The sequence below is a fragment of the Vicugna pacos genome, chromosome 1 (assembly GCF_048564905.1).
Source record: "Vicugna pacos chromosome 1, VicPac4, whole genome shotgun sequence".
NCBI classification, from domain to species: domain Eukaryota; kingdom Metazoa; phylum Chordata; class Mammalia; order Artiodactyla; family Camelidae; genus Vicugna; species Vicugna pacos.
Genome location: NC_132987.1, coordinates 42,503,801 through 42,521,746, shown reverse-complemented (window position 1 = coordinate 42,521,746; position 17,946 = coordinate 42,503,801). Strand labels below are relative to the sequence as shown.

General features: G+C 39.5%; 1 protein-coding gene across 1 annotated transcript; it reads left to right on the top strand.

Moving 5' to 3' along the window:
* The first annotated feature begins 2,783 nt into the window (after positions 1–2,783).
* Positions 2,784–6,554, top strand: RPL22L1 (ribosomal protein L22 like 1). The gene is made up of 4 exons (XM_006200815.4): positions 2,784–2,864; positions 4,527–4,619; positions 4,788–4,909; positions 6,287–6,554. The coding sequence occupies exons 1-4, from the start codon at positions 2,856–2,858 to the stop codon at positions 6,429–6,431; spliced, it is 369 nt and encodes a 122-aa protein (XP_006200877.1). The 5' UTR covers positions 2,784–2,855; the 3' UTR covers positions 6,432–6,554.
* Positions 6,555–17,946: the final 11,392 nt, after the last annotated feature.

Sequence of the window (17,946 nt, the reverse complement as noted above, 5' to 3'; positions counted from 1 at the left end):
AGAATGACATTCTCCAGGAGCATCCATGTTGCTGCAAATGGCATTATGTTGTCAGTTTTTATGGCTGAATAGTATTCCATTTTATAAATATACCACTTTTTCTTTATCCAGTCATCTGTTGATGGACATTTAGGCTGTTTCCATGCCTTGGCTATTGTAAATAATGCTGCTATGAACATTGGGATGCAGGTGTCATTCTGAAGTAGGGTTCCTTCTGGATATATGCCCAGGAGCGCGGTATTCCTGGGTCATATGGTAAGTCTATTCCTAGTCTTTTGAGGAATCTCCATACTGTTTTCCACAGTGGCTGCACCAAACTGCATTCTCACCAGCAGCGTAGGAAGGTTCCCTTTTCTCCACAGCCTCTCCAGCATTTGTCATTTGTGGACTTTTGAATGATGGCCATTCTGACTGGTGTGAGGTGATACCTCATCATAGTTTTGATTTGCATTTCTCTGATAATTAGTGATATTGAGCATTTTTTCATGTGCCTGTTGATCATTTGTATTTCTTCCTTGGAGAATGGCTTGTTTAGGTCTTCTGCCCATTTTTGCAAATGAAACTGACAAAGGCTTGACCTCCAGAATATATAAGCAGCTCATACGACTTAATATGGCTTTTTAGATTGATTTTCATTCATCGTGGCTTGTTTTCCTGTGTATTTATTGATTTTTTTTTTAATTGTCAACTCATATTTCAGAAAGCTTATCTTAGGGAATCCTTTGTCCTTGGATATACAGTACATTCCTCCAGAAAAATGTGCATTTGCTTCTGCCTGGTACCATGAAGTCAAGCACACTTTTAAACTACATTTTTAGGTTGGAGCTTTTTCATGCTATTTCAGCAGAGCTAATTCTAGCCATAAACTGGTAAGAGCATGGAGACAGGTCATTTCCATCCTCCCTCCAAAAATTATTTTACTTTTTCACCAATTTAACCATACATTAGAAATTATTGATAAAACTATATTTTAGCCAGTTTTTTGGCCACATATGGAAGGTTTCTCTGTTAACCTAATCTGCCATATTGTGTCCTTCTATACCTTATTTCACTATTCTATTCAGACCTGGTGTACAGCACAATGTTTCAGCCATACATGAATACACATATATTCACTTTCATATTCTTTTTCACCATGAGCTATTACAAGATCTTGAATATATTCCCCTGTGCCATACAGTATAAACTTGTTTATCTATTCTATATATACCTGTCAGTATCTACAAATTTCGAACTTCCAGTCTGTCCCTTCCCACCCTATATAATATATACATACTTATATACTGTCTGTGTGTGTGAAATTTGGAAGAATTTGGTTATTTACAATATTTAATCTCACTATCTGCACAATTCTGGGTACTATTTTTCTTTTTTTAAAGTGTTTTCTAATTAAAAGAAAAAAAATCTGTTATTAGAAAATTTTCTGTTAATAGAAACTGTTTTCTAACTAGTTATTTTGGGATTACTAGTTATTCAGAAGCACATGTTGTTTTCGCAAATATTAAGCCTTTGTAAAAATGGCTTAATAGTTCTTTAGGATTGGTTTTTTTTTTTTTTTTTGTCATGACATGGGGGACTGCCAAAACAAGAAAAATAATAAGTGACTCAATCAATGGCTTATTTTCAAAATATCCAACAGTACAAGGATCATTTCTGCCCTGCAGCCCAGGCCACCCTTGAGGAGAAAATGCCAATTGCTCTTCTTTTCCTTTAATGTTTGAAAAATAAATGAAATTCTAGTGGTTCTTGAGGCAAACAACCAAAAAAATCTTGAAATGTATTTCTTCCAGGAACTCAACACCTCTAGTTAGACCATATACATTGTATGCTTCGTTAAAGCATAGTTGTTATTACTACTAATCACTATCATAAGGGACATACACAGTTGTCACTTTCTAGTGTCAACCTCCAAATTAACAACAAAAGCCACCCCATCCTCTACCCCTGGCTCCCAGTGCAATAGTTTCTCCTCCACAAAAAAAAAAAAAAAAAAAAAAAAAAATTACAAAACGCTGAGAGACGTGCCATTTTTCTGAAATGACATCAACTTGTACTCCTTCTAACTCCGAACACTTTTTTCTTTTGCCACTGTCACCACCACATACTCATCCTTTGTACATTATAGTAATTAAGTCTCAGCAAATATTCGTTGAATGTTAACTGGGAGGCATTTTGAATGGAACTCAGGAGTCCCGGATTAATTCTAAGGTTCATAAAATAGAATATATTACACACAACGTGTGAACAAATGAGCACTATGTATTTTTCACTTAAAGGTCGTTTGCTTGTTTGTGGGTTTGGTTTTTATTATCCTCAAGAACCTAGTTTATTTTGGCTCCCGGAAAAACTAATTTCCCTCAACAGTCATTTAGAAAACAAGACTCATGGTCAAAACACAGAGAAATAACTTTTTAGCTGGAGGATTATAATTGCAGTATAAAACAAGAATCCCCAAAGCAATATGAAACATTGCCTTGCCTTGATTGGAAAGAAGATCCAGATGATTAGCGAAAAAATGTTTCCAACATCCCTGGGGCGTATACTTCTAGAGCGGCCTCCCAAGCAATCAGTCCTAGGGACCACTGTGGTCAACCGGCGCTTGTAATCACCAGCGTGAAACTGAGTCATTTCAGCTCCCGCCGCAAGTAGGCGCTGCCAGGAAGCCTGACGGCCTGTTGATTGTATTCTCCGCGGGCCACGCCCCCGGTTTCCTGGGTTACCGACCTCGGCGCTCCTCCCAAGTTCTCTTCCGGGAGGGGTGATCTTACGTTCCCGGCGCGTGACGCACCACGCTTTGGTATAAATGCGTGCGGCGCGGACGCCGCGTTCTCTCATCGCGCGGCCGGCTTTCCAAGATGGCGCCGGTGAGTGTGCGTGCTTTCCGCTGGATTATTTTACTGCACTATAGATGATTTTTGCAGCTCGCGAGTTGGGAGCGTCTTATTCAGATAAAAGGAGGGTGGGAATGGAGACTCGGGTCAGGAATACAACTAAAATGTTAACGTTGTAGGCTTTTTCTGGCCCCTGGCAGCTGCCATGCGGTCTGGTGGAGTTCGAGCTGGGCCCGGAGTTGGCTTAGGATGGGGGGCCGTGGGAGCGTGGGGAAGGAGGCACGACGGCGAACGGGGCTAGGGGACAGCATTTGGGCCGTTTCTTTTCTCGCGCGCGCGGATGCTACCCTATTTGCAGCAGAAAGCCAAATGTGGTTAATCGGACTAGTCTAATGGCCTTGCCAGGGCGGAGGCAGAGCCGAGGCTCTCGGCTCCCGCGATAGCAGCGGTTACAGAAGTTTCAGAGAACTTTAAAACTGTGTTGGGGAAGAAGTTTCTTCATTACCTCATGAAAGATAAAAGTGACGATTTTTAGGCAAATTGTAAAAGTGTTTCAGAGGTTTTTATCAATAAGGGAACCAGTGAGATGTAAAAGCCGGCCCAGAAAACATTTGAAATGTTAGGGTAAAATTGCTGGGTTTTATAAAGAACTAATGTTCAATGGGACCATAAACACTCTGGGCTTATCTGTTCCACCAGACAAATTATTTGCATTTCTTATGTTAACTAATGCCCCAACAGAACTATAAATTGCCCACTAAGGCCCAACTCCTAGTAACTAGTTAACCTAATTTCCAGTCCCAGGTTTTGGATAAATTTTGGGGGCACAAGTTATTCCACTGTCTTAAGAAAGCCTCGGTAGCTGTTTGGGTGGATTTTACTTCTGTATTCTTATTCTATGGTATTGGTCTAAAAGGTTTGGGATTAGAAAACTTCAAGTTACACATGTTTTTCAAATTAAAATTACTGTCAGACCTTCTTGCCTGCCTTTCCCTCACCCATAGCAGCGTAAGAATTGAATTCTGTAGACCTAAGTGGGTGAAATATCCTGTTCTGGCGTGTGATTGAGCTTGGACTAAGTGGTGCATTACCTGTTTCCCGTCTGCAGTGGGGATGGCAGTAGTGAAGTAGCTAAACAGTACCTGATAATTTAAAATTGAATGTTCGTGGTCTGGAAAATAATAAAAGCCCAAAAACTTTTCTTGATAACTCAAACACAGTGGGCCTGGTTAGAGGTTCACACCATCCCTGGTGGGTATTTTTTAGTTTTAACTTGTAGTAGAAAGTAGGCTGATCCTTTTAATCTTTTCCAGTTGCAAAAATAGGGTTTGGAGAATCTTCTGATGAAGGAAACTAAGTAGCTCACCATATACGTCGAACTTAAGATTAATCTTGAGTTTTGTGCTTGTGAGACACTTGTATGACGAACAGGGAAAATTTCCATAGGATTTCACGAAACTTGGTTTTTAACCAAGTTGATGAGAGTACTCCCCTTCAAATAGCCTGGTTGAAAAAAACGGGTATATCCAATAGATACTAAAGCACTTTTTTTTTTTTAGATCTTTACACTACTTTATATATACAAACACATAGCCTCACAACATATTGTACATTATTGCACTGATACAGATTTTTTATTTTGTATGTAAAGTGAATAAATTATTGTAGAGAGTCATAATTATTAACTTTCTGTAGAAGAAAGACAAGAAGCCTAAGAAGTCAACCTGGAAGTTTAATTTGGACCTTACTCATCCAGTAGAAGATGGAATTTTTGATTCTGGAAATTTTGTAAGTATCACTTTAGTCAGTTTGTTCTTATCATTATAGTAAAGTTCTTAATAATGAATTAAGTATGTAATACTTGATTTTAACCTAAGCTCTATTCCTAGGGTACCTTCCCTAGTGAATATCTAGGGTTTTCTTCCCTAGTGTGGCACTTTTTCTTTTTAAAAATAGGAACAGTTTCTACGTGAGAAGGTTAAAGTGAATGGAAAAACTGGAAATCTTGGGAATGTTGTTCACATTGAACGCTTCAAGAATAAAATCACAGTTGTTTCTGAGAAACAGTTCTCTAAAAGGTTGGTATTCGTTTTCCATGATTTTTTTGAAATGAAACTAATTGTGGAATATTTATAGAATATGTAATGTAGTATTCTCTGTTCACATGCAAAAACAGGTATGTTAATGAAGTCAGTGAGATAGCAGAAGTGCTTTGAACTTATTAAAGGCTGTATGAAAGGAAGATACATTCAGTACAGTGCCAGTTACTTAGGCTGATTGTCAGTAAGTGATTTATTGCTGGAATATAGGCAAGTTATGTCCAGGGCTCAACAATGTTGTATGTTTGATACTAGAATATGTTTCCAGAAACTTGTCTTTTGTGTAAGGGGGGAGTGATGTGCCAGGTTTCTTAGTTTTGGTCATCTAGTACAGATAACCACTAACGTTAGTCTTGCTACCAGTTTCTGTTCATGCAATTTGCTTGACAGATATTAAATAGTTGACACATGGCAGCACTGTTGCAAGACTGAGCAGCCTAGCAGTGAACCAAGCAGACTAAGGACCCACTACCAAGGAGCTTAAATTCTAGTGGAGAAGAGATAAAATGAAATGCAATATTAAATACTTAACAAGTGCATAAAGTGGGCAGAAAATTTCATCTAAATGAAATGCAGCTGTGAGCCATGCAAATTAAAGAGTTGATCATTATGGCTGAAAAAGATTGGTAGTGGAAACTGAAGACTTAGACTGTTGCAGTAAGAGGTGACGGTAGCTTGGACTAAGGTGGTAGCAAGCAGTGAATGTTAGCTGTGGTCACAAGTTAATCACTAGGGATTTGGAGATGAAGTATCTGTCCTCAAGGATCATATAGACATGTGGATAGTTGTTACACATGCAATACGGTAATTGCTGTATCTCTGTCATAGGGCACAAGGATTTTCAGAGAAGCTGAGAATAAGCTTAGTGTTGCCAGTGGAATGGGGTATTTCTAGTAGAGGGAGTGGCACTGACAGCAAGAGGCAGGGAGGTTTGAGAGGAATGCTTGGTAGTTCAGATGGGAATGAGGCTAGGGAAGCTGATCATGGTGAAGGGAACGTTGACATTTTAGTACATAAGATATTTGAAGAATGAGAACTGTATGTTGTTACTTTTTTTAATGTAGCAATAAGACTGAAGAGGAAGGTACTATTACTGCTCTCCTGCATGGGTCTCCAACATAAAGTTTATTTGGGGGGGGTGGGAGATAAAGGGTTTGTGGGGCATAAACTGATTCTAATTGAGGTTGAGATGCTCCCTTACTGTATTCCTAGCAACCTTGCACATGCTTAATACAAATGAAAGAAAATATTGTGGAGGGAACTGGGAACACAAAAGATGAATATGACAATGCATGTCTTAATAGCCTTTACATAGTAGATACTATGTTTTATGAAATTCATGTTTTTATTTTAAAGGTATTTGAAGTATCTAACCAAGAAATACCTTAAAAAGAACAATCTTCGTGATTGGCTTCGTGTGGTTGCATCTGACAAGGAGACTTACGAACTTCGTTATTTCCAGATTAGTCAAGATGAAGATGGATCTGAGTCTGAGGATTAGGTGAAGCCACCCATTATAGGGCTTTGCTTGCCAATAAAACAAGTGACACATGTACAAGAGGAAAAGACATCTAGAAATTGACCTTTGGTTTATCAGTGAATAAAAAGCATTGTACTCTGTTAAGCATTCATCTATTATTTAAGTATATACTGTTTACATGGTGCTAGCTTTCCTTTAATATTTTCTATAAGCAATATTTAAATAGCTAAGTGGAATTTTCCCCAGGATTTCTGAACTGTATTGCTTTATAAAATGTACCAGTATAGTATAGGAAAAAATGAAGCACAATTTGGGGCATAACTTTATATAATAAAATATTTAAAATTCTCGTGACAGTCTCAAATACCTTTGTACAGTTTGTAACTACAGTCCTGAGTGCCTTGAACAGTTCTTGCACATAGGTGTTCAGTATTAAATTGCTCCTGCACTCTGCTTCATAGGAGCAACTTTTCTGATTAGCATAAAGGTTCTGAGTTGAGCATGGTACTGGTCTAAGCAAGTGTTTGATTGCCTTTTAGAGATCTCCATCCAAATGCCTCGTAGGCACTAGAAACTCAACTTACATCTGTACTCTTCCGTGGTTCTTGTGTGAAAAATTATAGTTTACTCAGACGGTTCAAATCTTCATGCAACTCCACTGCACTGATCATTATAAAAATGTTGGTCTTCAGTTGCTTAAAACTTAGCAGTGGATAGACTCTCCCAAATCAAGTGACCTTAGCTGTTTAATGCTGACGCCCACTGTGGATTGGGTGTTTCCTGCCCGGCCCAATTTCACGTTTCACCAGTGTGAGGCTCTAATCATATGTGCTTATAGTTCATCTGTCTTTCCCAGTATTATTGGAGTTGTTTTAAACAATTTCTTATTTTCAAGACAAGCTAGAAAAAAGTTTTAAAAGATAGGAACATACTGTCCTAGTCCCAAAACACCACAGCTTTGTATAAATTCTTAGTGAATATCATAAGAAAGCAGCATAATCTTACATAATTTTTATTTGTGTATATACTTATGTTATTACTAAGTGTATTACAAATGAAAACTTGCAGATTACTTGTAAAAACCTGCATAATTGGATGAAGGAAAGCATCACCCATCTGGGTGACAGGGCCCCTGAGAAAACACCCCAGGTTTGGGTGACAATCGGCGTGTTAAGCAGAATGGTTTGTCAAAATCCAAATTGGAGGAGAGGAGAGAATGATGGGAAGGGGTATTAGCCATATCAGTTTGGTTTTCCAGTGCCAAGTTATGTGCCTTTTTCTACTTTTAAGGTGAAGGTGGTGTTAGTACCTCAGGGTACTTAAATGGGCCCTGGGCCCTGATACCAATGGAATCATTGCCAAATAGGTCTTGACTATTGCACCCTAATACTGATTTATATAATTGGTTTGGGAATGTTTTAAGAATTTTATTTCCCTTATTAAGAGCTTGTTTAAGTACTCCCCAGAATTGATGCACAGCAGGCCTTATCTTAACTCTGCGTGCTCTTTGAATTGTTCATGTTTTCCACCAATAGTTACAAACATCCAACTGTGCTTGTTCTGTTGAGCATTGTGGGTGCAGTGGAATAAAAACCTGTTTCCTGGTATGGTGAGGGAAACACCAAATAATTACATAAAATCTTAAGTACAAGAAAGGAGGGGCTATTTAAAAGGAATTTGATGATGTCAAGGAAGGCAACTGAGGAAGTGTTTGAGCTGACCTAGGATAGGTAATCTCTGGGTAAAGAGAACGGTGTTCCAGGCAGAGGGAACAGCATAGATCAAATTCTCAGAACGTTGGGAATCTGGTTGCTACACACTGCATCTGAAATAAAGTGATTGGTTTATAAGAAGAACCTGGAAAAGCAAGTAGAAACTAGCCCATGCAGGGCAGAAGCTGATGCTTTTAATCTTGAGAGCAGTGGAAGGCTACTGAATTTCAAGTGCCTTGAGGGTGGTGAGATGCAATGAGGAGTGCATTTTGAAAAAGATCAGTGGCTGCATTATGACGAATGGTTTCCAGTGGCAGTCACTGGATTCAAGGAGACAGGAGGCCATTGACAGTATCCTGTGGATAGCGGTAGACAGAACTGAGATGGTGGAGATGGAAGTAGGTAGATTTTAGAGATTCTTGTAGAGGATAAAGTTTGTGGGACTTGGTGATGGACATTGGTGGTAAGGGAGAAGTGTCAAGGGTGACATACAGTGGGGCTCAGAAGGTGGCGTTTGCTGAGTTGGGTAACAAGGGAAGAAGGCAAGAGTAGGAGGGAAGTTCAATTTATGCCACGTTAGTGGCTTCCCCCACCTCTGCCCACTGTGTTTCCTGTGAATTGATAGATCCATAAGCTTGATCAAATATTAGATTGAAATTTAATTTGGTGGGGGCTAGAATACTTATAGGTGTCACTGTGCACATCTGTTAAGAGGTAGGATGTTTGGTTTTCTCTTTTGTCACATTCATACCACTGATGACAACTGCCTGGATTCACTGTTTCCTTAAAGCTTGCTGAATGATGATACTCTATCATTCTAAAATTTATGGACTGAAATGCCCTAAAAGAGGTGCTGCTCTTAATCAACCCTGACTGAGGTACAGCTCCTGTAAGAAAGATAGGATAAGTGCTTGCTTACTTTCTCTTGTGTTTTACTTTTAAAGTTGCTTCCCGAGCAGGTATCCTCTAAAGGTGATCAGTGAGAAGTTCTGTTTCTTTGTTTTTTTGGTTTTGTTTTGTCTTAGTATCTGAAGCCATGCTGTAAAAGTATTCGGTATGTCCTAATCCATTGCGATTACTTTTATTGACTCAAATGGTCCCATCTTTGACCAATAAGAGCCTCTTCAATTTGGCTCCTGAATTTCTTTGACATGACCTCACTAGTGCTTTATTGTTTCCTTGGTTCCTGACGTAAGTTGTTCCAGGCACTTCCAAATTTCCTTCCCCAGATCTGGAATCAACCATTTTTCCAAAGAGCCCTGGATCACCTTCTAGGTGCTGGACACGCTCATTGTTACTGGGATGGTCATTGTTTTTAGACCTTTTCAGTGGACAGAGCAAGGAAATACATTTTTGTTTTTCAAGGGAAAACACTTAATGAGTTTATCAGTATAATTCAATTCAAATTTAGAATGACAGGGTTTTTACCTCATCTGTTGTGTAGACGTACTTGCTTTTTTCCATGCTGAAAATTTCAATGACACCAACACGAATACTCATTTGCTTGCCTCATGGTCCACACATAATAGTCTCAAAAAAGCAAAACCAGCATTGCTACCTACAATACAATGACTCTGCAGATTGTTTCACAGCTCTTTTTGTCCTGATGGTGTATCCCACTAGGAATGAACGAAGTCGTGTGTTTTACAAGTCACTGGAAATGATTCATCTCTGGTTTTGGCACAAACCTGACACACAGGTTCATTTGTTTCATTTTACGTCTGATTTTTTTTTAAGTTTGCTTAAAATCTTTCTGTGTTTTATAATTCTGTGAAATATTTACAAGGTTCCACAAGTCCAAAACAAGTATGCTTAAAGAAGTCTAGCTCCTGTATTAGTCCCCTCCGTTCTGTTTCCTCCCTTCCCCTGCAGTTAGCCATTTAAAAAGAATATCATGGTTTATCCATCCATTTTTTTAAAAAGATATACACCGTTAGTTAAATGATAGTAGCTTACTGTACTCACTTTTCTCCACACTACTTTTTTTCACTTAATAATATCCTGGAGCCCTCACTCCCTAGTGGGTGTACTGTACTTTAGTCACCCAGTTCCCTACTGATGGGCACTCGAGTTGTTTCCAAGCTTTCACTACTATAAATAGAGCTGCAATTAAAAGCCTCATGCACATGCATTTTCAAGTTTTTGCCGTTAAATCTTTGGAGTAGATTCTCAGAAGTGAGTCTCCTAGGTCAAAAGATAAATCAATGTATAATTTCACTATATATTGTCAAATTTCCTTCCATGGAGGTTTGAGCATTTTACCTTCCCATCAGCAACATGAAAATGTCCATTTCCCCATGGACTCACCAACAGATTGTACTGTCCAATTTGGGTATTTTTGTTTGATAGATAAAACATTGTTTCAGGATACTTTGCATTTCTCTTATGAGTGAGGTTAAGTGTCACTAATAAAGACCACTTGCATTTCCTTTTCTGTGGGCTGCCTATTTGTATCTTTTGATATACATGGGATTCCTGGTCTTTTTATTTTTCATTTTTAGAAGCTCCCTCTATATTAAGGCTATTAAGCTCTTGTCTGTGATGTAAGTTGCAAATTTTCTTTTTAATTTGAATTTGTCTTTTCCTCATATTTATGGTATTTTTTGTCTTGTTGAAGTATTATTTAATGCAGTTAAATCTATTAATCTTCCTTATTGCTTCAGAATTTTTAGTCATGGTTAGAAAAGTTTTCCCTATTTCCAGGTTATTGAAGAATTCATTCATGTTTTCTCCCAGTGCTTGTATGGTTTCGTTTTTTAAATTTAGGTCTCTATTTAGAATTTATACTGGTTTACAATTGGAGAAGTAGATCTAATTTTACCTCTCTTTTTTTCCCATGTGGCTACGTACTTACACCATTACCGCTAATTAGAAAGTGCTCAGGAATTGATTAGCATTAATTTTCCTCCTTGTCTGGAAATCCTTATTTGTGACTATGCTGCCACTCTTTTACAAGCTGGATGATTAAAATGCTAGAAAGGCCACTTTAAAATAATGTGTTGCAGTTTAAAAGGGAGCTTGTCTTTGGATCCTTCAGCAGCCCTGTGTGGCAGAATGTTATCTTGCCCATTTTGCACAGGAGCAAACTGGGTCTCAGACACCTGGCTTTCCCAGGATCACACCATCCCTCTACCTCTCAGTGCTCACCCAGTGCCCCTCCTGCCCTAGGCCTGTGCCACTTCTCTGCCACACAGGGGTGTGGTCAGGCTGTGGTGCAGTGGAGTAACACGAATAATCTGGGGGTCACAAGTCCTGCCTCTGCTGCCTGCTAGCTGTGTGACCTTGACGCGCTTTACCTCCTGGGCCTCACTTTCCTCATCTGTATACAAATAAGTGGTTGGAAATAGGTCAGTGTTTGTCAGACTTCAGTAAGGCCTGCCTCCATTTGATAGACACACCTCATGTTTCCCTGCCCCAGTTCTGTTTGCTCTCCCCGTGACACGACTGATGCACAAATATCCTCGCCAAGAGAACCAAGGGCTTTTGGGGTTCCCATCCCAAGATGCAATAGAGAAAGGTTCTTCTTTAACTTTTCCAAATATGAACTTACAATGTTGAATACGTTTTTTAAGACACACAAGCTCCTTGAGATATGTGCCCCACCCCCCACTCCACCCCTTAAGGGGGCACTCTAAAGCTTTTTGCTGCCTTACAGTTCAGTGAGTCAAAGAACCAGCCTGGGGATCAGGGATCTGCTATCTCAGTTTTGATTGATGGTAGATAGATAGATAGATAGACAGACACACACACACACACACACACACACACACACACACACACATTGATTTTGTTCTCCCAAGGGAGGGAACCAGGAACACAACTGCTCTTTCCCTACCTCTCTGAGGCAGGATGGTGTGAACTATGCAGATCCCACACATGTCGCACGTGTGCATCCTTTGATTTCTGTTCTTCCAGGCCCTGCCCGCAGAGCCGTACTCTCAGGAGTACCGTGTCCTCTGTACTCAAGGAGCCCACAGTTCTAATGGGGAAAGCAAGTTTACAATTTCAGGTTAGTGTGATTAGTGCCACATAGACACATCACAAGGTGCTTTGGGAGCACCTATACCGTAACGCGTGGGAAAGGGAGTCCATGAGAGCCTTCTGGAAAAGGTGGCTGACTCTGAGCTGTCTTTAAGGAAGAGTGGGGATTGACGGAGCAAGGAAAGAGGAAGGGATTCTAGACTGAGAAGTATGGTGATGGTGGCTACTGCTCGTGGAGGGCCTTCTACATCAGTCTTTACTGAATATTTCACTTGACATCTACAGCCATCCTTCACGTTGCTTTTATTTCCCCTTTTACAAGTCAGAAAACCAAAGGCTTAGAGTGCTAAACTGTCTCCCTGTGGTCGCACAGCTAATAAAGTCCATGTCTATGACTCTGCTCACTCTCTGTAAATGCCTTAGTGTAAAGTGTTTCTCAGCTTCTCTCTGCCAGACAGCCCTTTGTCACAGTGATGCACATTCACCTGCCTCCATTCAGCTTCTTAGGGAAACCAGTGTTGTGTTTTGTTTTGCCTTGTTTTGTTCTACTGCTTGAGACCCACAAACTGGCTTAATAGGTACATAACTTTGTTGTAATAAAGTTAATCATGAGAGCTGGCCCACTGCTTTCTAGAAACAGCATGGAAGTTTCCAGACTTCATCACTCCTATACTTTTCATTTAGGCATGAAACAAGCTTTTACAATGGAACGTTTTCTCTTCCTTTTCAGCTGAGGTCCCAAAAACTGCGAACAAAATTAAAGGTGGCAAATTTCCCCACTTTCCAAAGTAAGGAGTTTACAATCTCTGTGGAGCTTGCAAAGGAGGTGCATAGGTTCCAGTTCTAAGCCTTAGTTTACTACCTGCTTCTAGGACATGTGAGGAGTTGAAGACTTCTGGGTGTTTTTGACTCATCCTCAAGAAATTAAGGCCCAAGGCGGTGGCTGGAGCAGTTTACCTACTTCAAAGCAATGCAAGATGCATGTCCACAGATATAAGGATGCTTCCCCTGGACCAGATGTGGTCCATGAAGGAGGACCCAGCCGGGATAAGTTTGTGTCCCCTTAAGAGGACTACTTGGGAGAGAGGTGGGACCCCAAACGAGGAATCTGCGTAGAATGAACTACCAAGTATGCAGAGGCTACAAGCGGTAAGTGGAAATTCTAAGGCAAGGCACTACCCATGTCACAAATGTGGCAGATTAAGATTCTCACTGATAAATCTTTGAGAAGTTCAGATATGTATTGTCGACTAAAAGAGAAACACACAACATGGAAGTTGTGAGTTAAGTTTTATTCCTGGACCTTACTGGGGACTATAGCCCAGAAGACAGCCTCTCAAATAGCTCTGAGGAACTGCTCCAAAGAGGTGAGGGAGGAGCCAGGATATATATGAGGATTTTTGCTTGGAAAAAAACATGCAGTCGAACGTCAAAAGATCACTGCTGATCACAAAGAACAAATGTCTCAAGTTAATGATTTTAATGCTTTTCCACGAATGGGAAGATAACAAGACTTGGGGTTCATTGAAGTTATTCCTTAGATATGCATCTTAACTATCTAGGGCCAGAATACCAAAGCATTATCCTTCAAGATAAAGAATAAGGCTTGAACTTCCCTGTCCAGAGAGGCATACCACCAAACCGTTGCTCTTAGGTCAGACTTTTCTGCCCTTACCCTTTCTCGGCCAGCCCCTCCGCTTCCAGCCCTCCTAGGAGGAGCCAGGGCAGCTACTGAAGTTGGAGGAGGGGCACACTTGGAATTTCCTGGCACACAAACTAATGCCACCACCTTTTTCTTTTTGCTTAAGCTGCACAACAGGCATTCTAACACTTGGATAGAATTTTTGGTTTACTTGTTTTCCTCCCTCACTAGACTGTGACTATCTCGAGGTCAGATTTATTTCTGTGTGTCTTTCTGTGTTAACAAAACCATATAACTACAAACGAATCCCAAGCCAGATAACTGACAGTAACTTTCCTTCATAAATGTGGAAGGATCAGCCAAGGATGACCCAAAATGAATAAAACATCTATGGGGGTAAGAAAGATTTTGATGAACAAATTGAAACAACTGGCCCAGAGAGAGAAATGCAAGGAACTGAAGAAAGTTTCCCTCAGCCTAAGGAAACTTGGATCGTCACCTTAGAAAGGCTGACTGTAAGGCCTCACAGAATGAAGGGGAAAGTTCATACTTAGACACATCCTGAAGAAGTTCCAGAACTCCAAAGTATAAAGAGAAATCTTAAAAGCTTCCAAAGGGAAAACAAAGCAAAATAGTTTACCTATCAAAAAAAAAAAAAGAATCTAGAATGGGACCTACGCAGAATATTATTAAATTTAGCAGCAGGAACATCTGGGTTTTAGTCCTAAGCTGTGTCCCTCCTTAGCCAGGCCAGTCCTTTCCTGTTCCTGGGCTTCATGTCCTTGGTAAATGAAGAGCCAAGACCGGATGATTTCTGGGGTCTCTCTCAGCTCTGACTTGCTGCCAGTTCTTCTTGCTCATCTCCAAAGCTGACCTCACCGCTGGAGCTTACCTCCCGTGAGCCCCACCGGGCCATCCCACTCCACGGCTGCAGTGTACACAGCTGATTTTTCACTGTCTTTTCCTTTAAATGAGTACGTGTGTTTACTTCCTGGACACCTGCTGATTCATCAACTCAGTCTTATTTCTTGAGAACAGGAATAGTGTTTTCAGGAATAGTACTCCATAAATAGGAAACGCACAGTAAATGTCTGCTGGATCAGTCTATCAGCAGACGTTCGTGAGCATCTGCAGTGTGTCGTGGATTCTGAGAAGACCAGATCTTCTACTCCAGTGTTTACCAGTGTGTAAAACAGGACTCTGGTTCCACGCGAATGTAACAGGCAGTACAGCAACAGTAATGAAACCAAACACAGGGGGAAAGCACAGTTAAGCAAAATTAAATGTTTCCTCACTCTGTTACTTTTTAATTCTTTATTTGTGAATCTCCATGTGTTGATTTGCAAAAGTATACAGCATTTCCCAAACATACTGCATCATAGAGCACTTTTATTTACCAACTCAAGAAAGCATACGGAGTCTCTCTAGGTCTGTCTGCTGGCTTAAAAAAAAAAAAAGGCCCGTGGATATAGAGCTTGTTGAACGGAACCAGGAAGATTTCAACCGGCCATATGCAGGATGTGAGAAATTCTACAAGATGAACAACCAGTTTCTTTAACAACAGAGAAATAGCATTAACCAAAGGGGATGGGACTATTTCAGAATAAAAAGATTTAAGAGAAAAATCAACAAAATATAATATGTGGGCCTTTTTGTATCATGACTCAAATAAGTCAAGCGTCAATACACATTTTTGAGGTAAGCAAAAAACAAAAGAAAAAAACCCATGAACTGGGTATTAAAAAATTAAAGCATTAAATATTTAAAACTCTAATTATTAATTTTATTGGGTATGAAAATGATATAGCTACGTTTTTATATTTTTTAATGCTATTATGGTATATGTTAAGAGTGTCCATCTAAATCAAAGAGATAAACTGAGGCAAACTCAAATTATTAGACATTGAGTTTATTTGGTAATAGCAGAGGAATTGCAAGCTGGGACACACCAAGCTTTAGGAGAGTGCATTGAGGGTTGGGGGCAGGCTGTATTTACGGGGGAAAAAGTGAAGAGAGAGGGGAGTTCAGCCAGAGTCCCAGCAGTAAGTCCGTTGAAACTGGGGAGGGATTCTTGGAGGATGCTCATTGGTCAGGAGAAAAGTTTTGGGAAATCAGTCTTTCGGTTCTTAAGTTTTATTTTCCTGAGGGTGCATGCCTGAGATTCTCCATTTCATATCCTCTGGTACCACCTGAGGTAGGAATCTTTGTGCAGGAGACACACTGAAATATTTACAGGTAGGCATTTTAAGTGGCTGAGATTTTCTTTTGAATATACACCAGTAGTGATTTTGTTCTTGATACGAGTTTTTCTTACTTGGTTATATTAACTTCATAAGATTATTGTTCTTAACACTTACGGTTTGTGTACTTTTGGTATATAACTTCTGTTTCAACAACTTTACAAAACATTGAATTTATTGGATTTTTTATTTACAGATAATATGTATAGATGGTTAAAAAAATCAATTTAAATGAAAAGGGTATACAATGAAAAGTGTGTCTTCCTCCTCCTGTCCCATTTCTTCTGAGAGACAATAATTGTTACCAGCATTCATCTTGAGGTGTTTTTATACATGTATGTGCAAGCATGTCTTGGAGATAATCCCATGTCAGTATATTTAGATTTCTAACTTCTAATAGTTATATATATTTCATTGTATGCATTACGTTAGTCACCTAGCGCTGGACATTTAGGTTGCTGACAGTTTTTGTGACTCCACATGGTGCTTGTGTGACTGTCCTTGCCTATAGGTTTTAGTACTCGTGGGTTTGAAATGCTAATAGATGTTGTCAAATTGTCCTTCAAGATGTTTGTATTAATCTACCTCCATTTCCACCCACCGGTATGTATCAGAGCACTCGAGTTTAACAGCGTATCTGTGCAAAAATAGTAATGCCCTCAAGAGGGAGGTATTTTCAAAATAAATGGACCTTTAATTATAACAGTTCTTATTCAGTTACTTTAAACAAGGAAGAAATGTCTTGTTTATGAAATTAGTACTGCAAAAAGTCAACTGAAGTACTTCCAAAATAAAAGGTTTTCCCTTCTAAATGGCTTGAAAAATAAATATAAATTTAGGAAAAATAAAATCATCAAGAAAACTTTTGAACTGTCCTTATTTAACAAGACTAGTGAGATTAAACTCAAATTTTTTAAGGGATAGATTTGGATGCCCTTTCTCTCTGCCCTTACCCTTGCTGTTGGGTAGATCTTGCTGTTGTTTGTTTAAAAAAATGCATATAAACTTCATGGGCAGGCTAATTATAGGATTGCAGCTTGTATTAGGTGATTTGGGGAGGGTTTAAAGCAGCAGCAATTTGCTCAGATTTGGGTGCCATCAGGACATGGGAGTGATTCTGTGATTGGGTTTTTTTTGTTGTTTTTTTTTTAACGAATCTTACCTAGGAGGTGGGAAGAATTAATTAGGGCTAAAGTTGTAAAAGCAACAATTCCTTATATTAGCCAGACAATGGGAATATTTGATCATTTTTGTGGTTTGGACAGTTCTTGTTTTTGTCTTAGCTCAGACATAATTACTAAAACTGCCTTATTTTTGTCTTGCTCTCTCATGATCACAGAGTGACTTTGTCTGATATTAACATTTTGTGAAATTTTTTATGTTTATGTTTTATGTTTAACAGAATATCTTGGTCTGCCTGTGAGGACCAAGCCAGCCCCTGACTGCTTTGCTCTTTTTCAAGAGGTAAGACTCATGAAGTTGCAGAGGACAGAAAACTCAAACCAAATTGACTTAAGCAAAAAGATAAGTCCAGGGCTATGTTCTGTTTATATTATATAGACACACATACACACACACACACATATATATGTAAAATGTTTTTATAGACAAAGTAATTGAGGCTCAGAGTGGTTAAGTAGCTGAGCTGGAATCTGAACCATTCACTCTGTCTGATTCCACAGCGTCTGTTAATTCCATTACTTTAAGACAATGAAGAATGAATGAGCAGAAGGAAGTGGAGCTGAGACATGTCCTGACTGGATGGGGAGGGGAATAGGGAGGGAAGAGGTTGGATGGTTAGGGTGGGGTGAGAGCAGGAAGAAAATGAGATAGAGATGTGTGTTTTAGGGCAGGAGAGTGAAATGACGAAGGCCAGGTTTTAGGACATTTAGTCTGAAATTAACATGCAGAACATATTAGTTGGGAGAGAATGAAGGCTAGGAAATTAGCGCAAAAAAAAA

Coding starts and splice junctions, on each gene's coding strand:
- RPL22L1 (XM_006200815.4), top strand. Junction 4,620..4,787: donor TTTTTGATTCTGGAAATTTT/GTAAGTATCACT, acceptor TTTTAAAAATAG/GAACAGTTTCTACGTGAGAA. Junction 4,910..6,286: donor GAGAAACAGTTCTCTAAAAG/GTTGGTATTCGT, acceptor TTTATTTTAAAG/GTATTTGAAGTATCTAACCA.